General features: G+C 41.0%; 1 protein-coding gene across 2 annotated transcripts; it reads right to left on the bottom strand.

The window, feature by feature from the left end:
• Positions 1–2,394: 2,394 nt before the first annotated feature.
• On the bottom strand, positions 2,395–11,629 carry TMED2 (transmembrane p24 trafficking protein 2). Of its 2 annotated transcripts, XM_007489927.3 has the most exons (5): positions 11,157–11,465; positions 7,989–8,181; positions 7,530–7,550; positions 5,151–5,258; positions 2,395–3,935 (listed from the first exon to the last, which is right to left on the bottom strand). In XM_007489927.3, the coding sequence occupies exons 1-5, from the start codon at positions 11,334–11,336 to the stop codon at positions 3,811–3,813; spliced, it is 627 nt and encodes a 208-aa protein (XP_007489989.1). In that variant the 5' UTR covers positions 11,337–11,465; the 3' UTR covers positions 2,395–3,810. The 2 variants fall into 2 exon arrangements, with proteins under 2 accessions (XP_007489989.1, XP_001364919.1); XM_001364882.4 differs by lacking the exon at positions 7,530–7,550 and having other exon boundaries at positions 11,157–11,629.
• Between the last annotated feature and the right edge of the window lie 1,999 nt (positions 11,630–13,628).

Raw genomic sequence — 13,628 nt, 5'->3', positions numbered from 1 at the left:
CCAGCTGTTACTTCTCCTTTTTCCAATTGCCTGTATCTTTAATTTCTTAAAAAAAAAACCCAGAAGTTATCTTTCCTCAAAACTCCCCTATAACTGTCAAAGGCACCACCACCACCCTCCCAGTCTCCCAGGATTGAAACCTGGTGTTAATCCTTGCCTCCTCTTCCTCACACCCATATCCATCTGTTATTAAGGCCTATCAATTTTTCCCTTGTAGCATCTGTCAGACACCCCTTCCACCCCACTCATGTGTTTTCACTTCATGCAAGTACTACTGCAATAGCCTGCTGGTGGCTCAGCCTGTCTCCCTTCTCTCCCCATTCCAATTCATCCTCCTCAGTTGCTAGTGATTTCCCCTAAAGTAGAGGCTCAATCAAACCATCCCCTCCTCCTATCCCACTCTGACTCCAGTGGCTTCCTAGTGCCTCTAGCCTACACTTTCATCATCTTTTACTCTCTCACTTGTTTCAGTCCAGGCTGGCAGTCCACTGAATCTTTTTCAAATAAACTTCCCTTTCTAGCTGTGGGACTGTGTTCCTCCTCCTCTGTAAAGCATGTAGACTACAGGATCTTGCGTGCTGCTGACAATAGATGTGGGTGATCACGAGCAAGTTACAACCTGTCAAAGCTGTTTCTTCCTCTATGAAATGGAAGTACTAACTGGTACTTTGTAAACTGTAAAAGGCTATACAAATAGGAGTATTTACTTTAGCCCTATTCCACAATCCCACAATCCATTTCCCCACCACTTACACTGATGTCTCACTTGGCACATTTAGACAGGTGACAAAATCTTCCATCATAGTACCCCTTCCATCATCAAGAGCATGTGAGAACAGGTAAGATCAAGCCCAATGATCAAAGTACAGTGAAAAGGCCATTGGTCATAGATCATGGCTGTCTGGCCAAGGACTTCCACTTTCCTGTATTCCAGATCTGTCCAGTGAGCTATACCATACCCAGGAATACTCAATTGAAATAGTAAAAGTATAACACAAAAGAGCAGCTATATAAAGAAAAAATCAGAAAACAAAGGAAAAACAAAATGATCTTTTACTGTTCCTTGGGTGTATTTAAACTCTCTGGGTCTGTTTTCTCATTTGTCACATGGAATTGGAGTTGACAACTTCTGAGGAACCTTCCAGCTAAAAATCTCCTTTGGTGATTCTTTGATCCAAAAAGTAATTAATAATGTAGAAAACAGAGTACTATACATAATTAGTAAAAATTCTGGACTTCCAGGATGGCCTGGGTTTGAATCTTGGCTGGAATACCTATTACTAATGTGACTGTAAGCAAATCATTCATGCCGGGTCTCAATGTCTGTCTTCATCTACAAAATGAGATATTGGACTTGAACTCTTAAGGTCTATTCCAGTCCTGAGCTTATTCTTTGCCTGCCACCCAGGACAATCAATTTTTGAGCTTTCCTGTACAGATAATATTGATGCTGGTGTAATTACTACTATCTAGATGACACAGTGGCTAGAGCACTACACCTATTAAGGAAGAACTCAATTCAAATGTGGCCTCAAATATTAACTAGCTGTGTGACCCTGGGCAAGTCAATTTACTTCTCCTGTGCTACAATCTCCTAAACTGTAAAACGGAGATAATAATAGCATATATGTCCCTGAATTGTTGTAAGAGTAAGTGAGATATTTGTAAAGTGCTCTGATACAGTGGGTGCTTAATAAATGCTTAATCCCTCCCTCTTTACATTATCGATCATGATATCCCAAGTAAGTCTATTTCATAAAATAGCTCCCTAAGCCAATTTTTACACAATAAGAATTCCAAAGGCAAGCTTCAAAAGTGAAAGCAGATGGCTGTATACAAGAATGAACAAACAAAAAGGTAGGCTTATATACCACATTTCTTAGCCCTTTGAGCTGAAATGGTTACAATGCAGTACTCTCAAGCCATTAATTTATAGGCATTTTGGAAATTTTAACTTTTATAGCAGCTACCACTATTCAAAGACCCATAAAAATTTGAAGTTCAGTAAAGGTCAAATTAAGCATTTGTCAAGTAAGCCATTTATAAATACTTACTTCAGTTCTTTAAAAATCCAATTTCATCAGTTGGGGAACTCACTGAGCTGCTAAAGTTCCCAAACCTGCTACACCACACATAAAGCTGTCAAGAGTGGCAAGTGGTCATCTTGCAACAACTGAGGCATTCTTCCGAAGTATAAGGCTGGTCCTTGGAAGACAAAGCTCCCATCACTAGGTCCAACACAGAAGTTTTTCTAGATCAGCTGGACCTGCCAGAACTTAAACTCCATTGGAATAGTCTTCAAAACCCAGGGCCATACCCACTAGCCCCAAGGAGACACTGACAGTGAGGATTAATAGCATTAATAAATAACTGAGCCCCAGATACTAAAGATTCTTTTTTTTTTTTAAAGAACTGTTTATTTACTGGACCTGGGTCATATTCGATACACATCCAATTTTTAAATTTACATTGTTGAATTTCACTTTGAAGTGTTTTTACACGCAATCAAATTGGCATTCAACAGTTATAGCAAGGTGAAACTCTCACCTTATTATTAAACTGCTGCATGTATTTTGCCCAAAGTCAAAAAACTTTTTACTCTGAACATGAAAACCTGTAACAAATTTTAAATTAATAGTACAAAACTCGTTACTTGTAGTTTTCCCCCTTGCAAAGATCAAAAAAAGTACAAGTAACTAATATACATCAGTCACAACATAATCCTTGAACAGCCCCGCACCATAAACAGATGTTTCAATTTTCAACCCATTATAAGAGACCAAGAAAGTTATTTTTCATACAAAATAAAATTTACATGTGCCTAAAATGAAAGACAAGGAGAGGGGAAAAAAAGGAACCCTAGTACTAAGAATTAGGCTCAGTCCTCTTTAGCTAGACAATGGCCCCAAATGCCAGTTTCTAATCAAATAATGGTGGCTGTAACATACAATAACATCCAAGAGTAAACTTTAACCTTTGGCATCAGGAATCCAGATTTTCCTAACTTAGGTCACCATACACTTTTTAAAGTGCCAACCCAGGGGTGAGGGAGAGCTAGATATGTCAGCTTAAAAAAACTGATAAACCACCAGCAGTTGAAGTAGCATTCAGCCTTGGCATGGTATGCCACCATTATAAAGGTCTGGTAGAAACCAAAGCTTCTTGGTGAGCCATTACTCTATATTTTAATACAGATGGTGGAGTGCTAGGGTCTAACCTAAAGAATGATCCCATTTTCTTTAGGGGAGAATATAGTTTGTGGACTTGTCGAATTAAAAACTACCCTAAATGAAATACAAGAACCCAGTTACGATAGCATGTGCCACAAGATCAAATGATTCTGTCCATTACTAGCCGGACAGTTTTAAAGGACTTAATCCGTTGTTCCTTAGAACTTTACAGAACTGATTTCTTTTTTTGCTGCAGGTTTAGAGATCCAAAGACATGTACAATCATTTTTAATAAAGGACTGTATTTGCCTTAGTGATGTGTCATGAACAAACCATATTTCATTGTGCAAACCAAAGTAAAATAGAACAAACAAATGTGACTGGATCACACTTCATTTATGGTGTTGGAGCTCTGGAATGCCCTGTGTGCTGGAGGCAGATTTCAAATGAGAAGTTATGCCAATTAAGTGTCAAAGTTGTCAGGACAGCCTTGCTAAGAAGGTGTGTTTTTTGAGGAAGAAAAAGAAGCAATGAGTGTATAGTTCAGAAAACAAAAGTTTAGAAACTATGTGACATCGTTGTGACCGAGGTGTTTGGTAAACAGTGAACTGGGAATTTGGGACCATCAGGAAAAGCCTTCTCAGACAACCCTCCGGACTTCAAAAAATCTCTTCAGGTAGTAGATCTGTCCCAATGTCATGGCAACTAATACGAGAGCTTCAAAGAAGGACCAGAGGACCACTCTGCTGTTTGTGTTGTCATTAACTGTTTGGGAGCAAAAGAGAACAACACTGAATTTTTTAAAAGAAGCATCATCAATGGTCCTGATTTCTAACAGCCATTAATTAATATACTAGAAAAAGATCACGAAAAATACAGGGTTTGGTGTTTTTCTTCTAGCCACTTCAATAAGCTTGATTTGACAGATCCTTCAACTTCTAAAGAGGATCATCTTCATTTTACCCCAGACAGAAATGATGAGGCAGGAAATAGTCAAACTCGAAACTCAAGGACCTTGAGAGCAAAAGAGATGCTAGAGGCAGACAGACAGATGTGCCCACGTTTGCTACATTAGTTTCTATATCCTTGGAGAGTATTCTCCAATGAATAACCAAGCAGTTAACAGAAACCACTGCATCTGACCCTCTCCACAACCCTTAGAGGCAAGTAGAACATGTTTCTTTCCTCAAGTTGATCTCATTTTTCAGAGGATTGTTACCCCAGGAAGCAGGATGGAGCAAGAGGTACCTCTTCTCAGTCTATGCTCAGGAGAAGAGTACCTGGGCCAACAAAATCTTTTCTACGGGAAAATTCAGAATGAAGCAATCAACTTATAGAGGAATTTTTTGGATCCCAACTGCTTTGAAATTCATCGAGGCAAGAGGACCAAGGACCAGTCTTGGCCTAGCTGTGTGACCCCAAAGAAATGGCCTTACCTATCAATACACCCGGTCCCTTTCTTCCCTTTCTAAGACTGTTAAGTTGGAGAGAAGGTGCCAACCTGCACTAGGAGAGTTTTCTTCCTGAGTAACCTCTCTGGTCGAGACAAAAAGACCACAACAAAGATCCCATATTTTTAAGTGGAGGAGCACCTATATTTTATTTGTCTTGTCATTTCCTTTTTAAACATGGTATATTACTAAGACAGAAAGTAAGAGTCAAAAAAAAACAACATGCAAAATATGCTGACTAGGAGGATCTTCAGACTATTCCAACTGAGGGACTTACCTGAATTTATGGCATTCTTGGGTGAGCAAAACTAATAACCAAGTGGCTTACTTAGTCCAGTGCTTTCTAGCCACAGACACAAAATAGTATGATCCACATGACCCTAATTTTTCACTGGGGTGGGGGTGGAGCCAAGAAGATAATTCATTGGAAAAGATTTCAGGCTGCTAAAATTTAAGGAACTACTGAATATCTGCCACCCCACCTCCCCAACTTAGAAGAGGCTTGCCAGATTTCCTGCCCCCAACTTACTTGCTCTGTGTATTCTCTCCCGGACTTCCATGTATTCCTGTTCATGCTTTACTGCTGTCATAGCCATGGCAAGCTCATTAATCATCTCTTCCAGTTTGTTCTGATGAGCTATTTAGGAAGGGTGAAAAGAACAGTAAGAAAAGACTTTTTTTCTGACAGCTTGAAAGAACTGGGGATTACAAAGTTAGAAATGACTTCTTCTGGAAAGGCCAGGAGAGCCACCAAACTCAAGGAACACTTTGAACCACTCTATATCTCATTTTGAAAAAGAGCTATACTTTCTTGAAGATGACTTAATCTTCACAATATATCATTCTAAAGCTGAGACATTCAGACAAAAGAAAGCTCTTTGGACCAGGAAGGGAGGGAGCCATATTACCAATGAAAGATTTTTTCATAATTGATTTATTCCTTTGATTTTTCTGGATTTATTTTAAAGTGGATATTAGAGGATTAACAGAAGGCAGAGAAAAAGAAAAGGACTCAATGGGAAGGTTAACAATCATAATATTATAGAATCCAAATAAATCTTAATTTTTTTAGCAAGTGCTTTTAAGAGAAAAGCAAAAAATATTTAAGATCCCAGAAAATACTGACACTAAATAAATACTTTCACATCTTAGTTTCAATTTTAATTCTGAAGCTACAGAAACAACATTTAAAGTTAAAAGATATCTCTATTTGTCTAACCAGAGCAAAAAACTGCCTATGGACTATTTGAGGAAGACTTAAGATACCTCTCACAGTCCTCTAAAATATTCAAAATAGCCATTTTAATACAGTGGTAATAACCAATATTAAATAAGGAGACAGTTTCTCAGGGGCATAAAGATTTTCAGCCAGGTACACCTTTGATCAAGAATGAACATGGAGCATATATATCAACATCAGTTCTGAAGGGAAAAAAAAAAACTACATGCTTCCAGGTAGTGCAAGTATATGACAATAACCAATGAAGTAAAAAATAAACACTGCATTAAAAAATAATATTTTGGGGGAGTCTCTGCACACAGATATAAAATCCAACAGGACAGAGCTTGAATGCCCAATCACCCTCACAGGATAGGGAAAGACAATAGATAATAAATGTGCTATTAGAGGGGCAGATACCAGCCACATAATAATGGAACTGGAATATATCATCAGACCCTTTTTGAAGGCTTTACTCAAAGAGTGCAGTGCACTACATGGAACCTTTAAGGGGAAGGCTTGATTTGGCAGCTACCATTCATTGCCATCAACAAGCAAAAGCAAGAGTTTTAGCTATTATGTTAAAGGATTATTTGAGAACAATTCACTGTTCACATTCATCAGCCAACATATCCAAACTACTCATACAGGGCCATCTTCCAATAAGATGGAGAGGAAAAACAAAGCCTTTCAAACCCATACATCTCAATGGAGATTAGAAAGTCCTGCACCATTAAAAATATGGTTCTGAAGAGGGAAGACACAAGTTGTAGACAATTTGCTACTGTCTGACAAATCAACTCAACTAAGACTGGCCTTCAAGAGATCCAAATGAGACATTTCACCCTTGTCATGATCTCATACTACTTCTACTGATTGCTCCATAATAGGAGCAAAGGTTACCATGCTAATCTTTTGAGACATGCTGAAAAAACACCAGCATAAGTCTAAGGTTATGTACACATGCATAATGGCAAAACATAATCCAAAAGTACTTTTTTTATCAGAATGGTTGCTGAGAGTCTTAGTTGCCAGCAGATTGGTTTCTACCTCCCATCTAAAAGCATCAGGACCACTTTCAGTCTTGCTGCTGGACAGCTCACCAGTAATAACTGATAATGATTAGAATAGATTTTTCCTACTGCACCTTAAACATAGCCCCAGAAAGGACTCTATATAATGTATAAAAAACATTTCAAACACCTGGGCTTATATTTCTTATTTACTCAGGCCTCAAAGTTAAGCAGAAAAAAAAGGTTTAATCATGTTAGAGCAAGCCCAAAAAACCTCACAAGCATAAGTCTTATCTTCATTAAAACAGCAAGTCAACTTCAGTCAGGCTGTAAACTAGCTGGTTTATATTTACTTGTCCCTCCAATAATCTTAAAGAAACAAATAAAATTCTAATGAATGATGAATGACTTATGTTCCAAATAATAATTTAAAATAAACTCAAAGCTGCATGACCATATCTATTAGCCAAAAAATAAATAAATCTCCCTACAAAACATACTTAGATCTAATCATGTATTGGGTTTTCTTTTTATATGAAGAAAAAAGAGAGGGAAAAACATTCTCATGCCAACAAACTGAGGTTAGAAAAAAAAGAGAAGCATAAATTAGACATTAGTCAATGAATGTATGCAAAAGACAGGAGGCTAATGAGCTGTCAAAAAGCAATCCACATACCATCCCAGGTATCTCCTCCACCTAAAGAAAAGCGGAAGAGATAAACACAGGCACCCAACAAAGAGCTGCAGATAAACTAGGCATTTATAAAATGGCAAACAAAAAGTTCAGACTGGTATTAGCACAGTGGAAGAACATATAATCCAAGAAGTATCCTACATAGTAATAACAACAACAACAACAAAATGATTAAGTGGAACTGACCAGAAAATACTGGCTTTCAGAAAACAAATTCTCTGCTTGGGGGGAGGTCATAAGATTTAATAACTAAGAGAGTAATATAATTTCTGCTCTTCACAAAATATCCCCTTCAAATTAAGGATGTTGAAAAGCACATAAAAGAGGACTTTAAAACAAGAATTCTATTTAGATGGGCAGAAAGGTTTGAGCTTCAAGTCAGACTCTACCCCATACAAAGGAACATCACATAAACATTCTCCTTTCAAGGGTTCTCCGCACCTTCTGTTTCCATGTCTTGGCCCTTTGGAGCTTCTCCAATATCAATAGTGAACATCACTATCTTGGGGGTCATGGTGGACATTCTGTTGCTAAAACAAAACTTGTAAGTTCCATCCATGTGCGCTGCAAAAGTATATTTCCCGCTGGACTCTCTGTCTCCTTTATAAATTCCTTTATTATCAGGTCCTGTAATCTGGAATGGGAAAGAAACAAAGCAATATGCCCTGAAACAAGTTTCAAATCCATAAATCATCAAAGTAATAATTGTCTGACTGGTGGGAAATCTACTAAGAAAATAGTACTCAAGGTGTTTGCTTTGCTATCATCTCCCAAAGTAAATCATAGAATCCCTAAGTTTTAGAAGAGATCTTGGAAAAAATCTAATCCAAACCCCCAATTTTACAGATAAGCAAACTGAAGCCCAGAGACAAAGTGAACCATTTAAGGTTTCCTGACTCCAAAATCCAATATCCTTTGCCTTCTACTACACTCTAAAGAAGCACTCTAAGCTATCAAGATCACACCCAGGAGCCAAATGATTCTCATTCTAAGATGCAGATTTATTACCTGAGCAAGCAAACAAACAAATGAATTCAAAGGTCCTGGTCACCTCTAAATCTAGGATTTCAAAACTGTTAGCCTAACTGGATCTTCTGCCCAACTCTGCCTCAGATCTCAAGACATCTCTCATTACCAATTCACCTTAACCCACACTTAATTAATTAATTAATTAATTAGTTAGTTTGTTTGTTTATTTGTTTTTAAGAGCCCTTACCTTCTAGCTTGGAATCAATACTGTATAGTAAGGGCTAGGCAATGGGGGTTAAGTGATTTGCCCATGGTCACACAGCTGGGAAGTATCTGAGTCCAGATTTGAACCTAGGACCTCCCATCTGTAGGCCTGGCTCTCAATCCACTGAGCTACCCAGCTTCCCCCTCAACATGCATTTATTAAGGCTGTAAGGGGCACTGGATCAAAAAACAAAAACAAGAAAAATTCAAGTCCCTCAGGGAGCTACTAGGGAGATAAAATAAAGAGCAAACAAGGGAACAGAAGATAATTTGAGGAGGCAGAGAACACCAACAACCAGGAAAGTCAAGAAAATATTTCCATAGGATATAACAATTCAAACGGAGTTTGAACCTAGGGATCCTAAGTGTCAGAAATGAGGAAAAAGTTTATAACTGGTATGGGCAATAAGCCTGTGCAGAAGTACTGAGGTGGGAGATGAAACCAACTAGGGAAGGCCAGTTTGTCTGGAACAGGAACATAAAAGGGGAGCAATGCAAATTAAGTCAGAACCAGCAGGGTGGAGCCAATAGGATAGTTTCAGTAGCTATGTGGAATAGTAAAGGCAGCTAGTGACATAGTGCACAGGGCACCAGGCCAGCAAGCCGGGAGACCCAATTTCAAATCCAGCCTTAAACAATTCCAAGCTGTGGGACCCTGGGTTAATCACTTCACCTGTCTGCTTCAGTTTCCTCATTTTTAAAATGGGGATGACAACAGCACCTACCTCTGGATTGGTTGTAAGGATCAAAGGAGATATATTTGTAAAACTCTTAACACAGACAGAAGCATAGCAGGTTCTAGATAAAGGCTAGCCACTATTATTCAAATGGATTGGAGAAGGGAGATAGGAAGCAAGGTAAGAAGTGACCAGGTCTTGAATAAGGAAAGCAGTAGTGGGAGTGGAGAGAAGACAACAGATGCAAGATGCCTAATACAGAATTCTAAACATAAAAGGCCCTTAATGTATATTGCTAATAGCAATAATGAAACCCAAGGAAACACGGAAAGTGACGAGAAAGGGCCCAAAACAGGAGGCTATACTTAGAGGTATATATATAGAGAGAGAGGTAAAGGAAGATTATAACCAGTAGTCACCATAATCATTAATGCCAAAGAGTAAATTTTTTTTCAACTGCTTTAAGGTACCTAAATTTAAAGAGTTTTTAAGTTGACAAAACAGCTTCAAGCAGAAGCAATTTCTCCTTTATAGATTTAGTCACTTTAACGGTTTGATGTTCCTGTTCTGGTGACCACAAAAGGGACAATCTCACATTTTGATCAGCTGTGCTCACCTATGGCCCTTCAGTGTTCAACTGGAGATCCAAAGGCCATGTTTAAGGAGGGATGGTCTCCCTTTTATTTTAAAAAGCATATGTTCTTTATTACTTCAGCTGATTTGCTACAACATTCTTTGGGCAATTGTAGCATATCAGAACAAAATGTGGGCGGAGAGCTGTTAGAGAGCTGTTAGAGCCATCAAACCCCCATGGCCTTGGGCACCTCCTCCAGCTCCACCACAAAACAACCAGCCAACAGGAGTGGGTCCCTAGCTAAGAGGTGATGGAGCCCAGCAGGCTCAGTCCCTCTAAACTTCTCATACAGGTTGGAGATGGCTCAAAGAGCAGCTGTCCACCACCAGGCTATTGCCCAGCTCGGCCAGCATGATTACTGGCACAAACTTTGCACAAGGCTTTTCCATAAAGCTCAGCATCAGGTTACAGTTTCCAGGATCCCTCGCAGAATCCCTGCTGGTGGGGCCCTGGGAATCTCGTCCAACCCCTTTATTGCATAAAGAAGAAAACTAAGATTGAGAGAAGTTGACTTCCACAGGTCACAAGAAAAGCGAAGGTCTATGTTCAACCTTACTAGAATCTCCACCGTGGTCTGGAAAGATCTGGACCCGGGGATTGGAAGTTGGGGAAAAGTCTTGATCCCCCCCCCCCCCAAAGCAAACAAACAAGCTTTAAACTGCACCAAGAGAGGTGAGCCTGAAAGGGATCAGTCTGAGGGGAGTATAAAGGAGGGGAAGAGAGACGGGGACGACAGAAAAGAGAGAAGAGAAAGGAGAAAAAGAAGAGGAGAAAAGAGAAAGGGAGCGGAAGCAAAGGAGAAGAAAGGAAGATGTGAGCCAGAGGAACAGCATGGAGGAAAGGAGGGAAGGCGGGGAATACAGGAGGCTGGACAGAGAAGACGGAAAGTGACGAGAAAGGGCCCAAAACAGGAGGCTATACTTAGGCAGCTCCGACGAGGGTAGGCCTGTTACCCCTATCTGACAGGTGGAGAAACTGAGGTGACGTCCAGGGGGTTGGTGGTGAGCCAGCCCCCTCACGGCGCGCCCCCAGCCCCCTCCCCACCCCCTCCGCGCGCGCGCGCACCTCCACGTCGATGTCCAGGAAGCCGCCCTCCGCCACCTCGAAGATGAGGCCCATCTTGGTGCCCGAGGTGACCCGCTCGAAGAAGCACTCCTCCGCGTGCGCGTCGATGCTCACGAAGTAGCCCGAGGCTGTGGCTAGCAGCGCGGCCAGCAGCGTAAGCACCTCCGGGAGCGTCACCATGGCGTGCGAGCGGGCACGGGGCCTGGCGGGGGACGGGGACTAGGGCCGGGACTGCGGCCTCCTCAGCCGCCGTCGCCGCCGCCTCCTCCTCAGCCTCCGCCTCTTCCGGTTACTGCCTCCCCGGGCGGGTGGGGGCACTGATGCGGGAGGCGCCGATTGGCTGTCCAGCGCAACTGCCACGTAACGGCCGCCGAGGGTCAGCCGGGCCCGCCCTCTCGTGTGGCAGACGGCGGCGCCCTAGGGACAAAATGCGTTCGTCTGGCTTCGTGGAACCCCGTGTGTGGTTCTAAGAGCGCGCATGCGCCGGGTAGCGGCGCCTCATTGAACCGGGCCCGAAGCTCCGCCTCCACATGTCGGGACCTTGGGGCCCGCCCTACCTGGCTCCAGCCCTGAAGAAGCGTAAGGAGATGAGCCTGGACTTTGGGTCTGGAAGGTCCAGCGGTATTTCTAAATCCATCACCCCGGGCAAGCCCCTGAACTTTTCTGTGCCCCATTTTCCTCATCTACAAAATGGGGCAACAACATTCACAGCACCTGCCCCCTTCCTCTTAAGTGACCAACTTCATGACCTTATTATGCAAGCCAATTAACCCGAGTGTCATTTCCACATCTGTTAAGAGGAAAGCCAATGGAAATATTAACTTCTTAGGCAGGAGAGGGCAATTAACTCAACCTAAAAGCATTTTTTTGGTGAAAAAATTTTTGTGGTAATATTTTTATTTCCCCTCCCCCCATAATGTAACAACATTTGTTAAGCACTTTCTGTGTACCAGACACTGTATCAGATGCCAGATATAGATACAAAGGCAAGCTAGGAAACAGACCAAAGTGCTTTAACTGTCCTGAGACAAACAGCATATATACACCTAGATAACATGTTCAACAGGAGCAAACAAGAAGGAAATACAAAACAATTTCAAGTAGTATTAGTGAGAGAACTGATAAGAGGGGTGATCCCTAAAGGCTTCCTGTAAGGGGTAGCATCTGAGCTGGGCAGAATTTAGGGATTCTGTAAGGTGAAGCTGAGGAGACAATCTGTGAGCAAAGGCATGAAGGCAGAACATGAAGGGTTGATGTCCTGGTATGGACTGGAGACACAGGAATGAGACTGCTGGATCAGGAAGTATTCGAAACATTCCTTGGTAATTTCTGGAGAAACATGGTTTAATAATAAATAAAACTCCTTGGGAATATAGCAAAACCTGGGTGATCCCTTGGTTGGGTCAAGCATTTATGAAGGACCTACTGTGTGCTGAGGTGACAAAGAGAGGCCAAAATAAAATGTCCTTGTTCTCAAGAGTTCACTATCTAATGAGGAAACAACTTGCAAATAACTGTGTACAAAGATACAACCATAACTGATGAGTTCATCAACAGCAAAGGCATGTAGGGAGATTGAGGCAAAGTCTTCTTGTAGGATGTGGGATTTTACCTAAGACCTAAAGGAAGTCAGGGAAACCAAGGGATGGTGAGGAAGAGAAAGAACATTCCAGGCATAAGGATCAGCAGATTAAAACACCAAGAAGAAGCAGGAGACAGGAGTGTTGGGCAAAGAAAGGAAGACAGTGTCAATGGATTAGAGTAGGTGGAAAAGAGTGAGGTATAAAAAGGCTGGGTGGAAAAGAGGAGGGATAGAGAGGGAGAAAGATAGAGAGAAGAGGAGGGGGGAGAGAGAGAGAGAGAAAGAGAGAAAGAAGGGGGGAAAGGGCCTATGAAAGGCTAAGTAAAAATCCAGAAAGATCTGGTCAGTCAAGAAGCATTTCTTTAATTAATATTAATATGTAATACATTGATATTACTTTATCGATAATTAACCAATTATTGATACATTAATTATATGAATATATAGCAAATTAATGTTAGGTTGACTAGATTACTGCATGTAGTAATAGATATAAGTTAAGTATAAATAATTATTAATAGATATTAAATACCTTCTGTATGCCAGGCACTTTGCTTAAATTTTAGGGGTACAATGACAAGCAAAAAACAGTCTCTGTTCTTGAAATGTTCACATTCTAATGGAAGACAACTTGAAGAAACAGACAATGTAGGAAGAGAACAGGGAGAAAGCAGAATCACAAAAACCCAGGGGAGAGAGAATGTTTTGGAGGAAATCCTGGTCAACAGTATAAAAGGCTACAGGGAGGTCAAAAGTGAGGACCCAGATTTAGTTTTTATGGGAGGAAAAACCCCGGGGCAGGACTACCCAAAAGAAAAAGGTGACAGGTCCGCCATCACTGTGACCTTTAAGAGAAGCTAGATGATCTTGTAAAGAATGTTTAGGGTGGT

This window comes from Monodelphis domestica, chromosome 3, assembly GCF_027887165.1.
Source record: "Monodelphis domestica isolate mMonDom1 chromosome 3, mMonDom1.pri, whole genome shotgun sequence".
Taxonomy (NCBI): Eukaryota; Metazoa; Chordata; class Mammalia; order Didelphimorphia; family Didelphidae; genus Monodelphis; species Monodelphis domestica.
Note: the sequence above shows the minus strand (reverse complement) of the source record. Positions and strands in the feature narration are given on the sequence as shown.

Excerpts from the sequence above, each read along its gene's own strand:
- TMED2 (XM_007489927.3), bottom strand. The coding sequence starts at position 11,336 with ATGGTGACGCTCCCGGAGGTGCTTACGCTGCTGGCCGCGCTGCTAGCC. Across the intron at positions 8,182-11,156 it reads TCCTGGACATCGACGTGGAG|ATTACAGGACCTGATAATAA; the intron begins GTGCGCGCGCGC and ends TTCCCATTCCAG. Across the intron at positions 5,259-7,529 it reads TGGAGGAGATACCTGGGATG|CTCATCAGAACAAACTGGAA; the intron begins GTATGTGGATTG and ends CTTCCTAAATAG.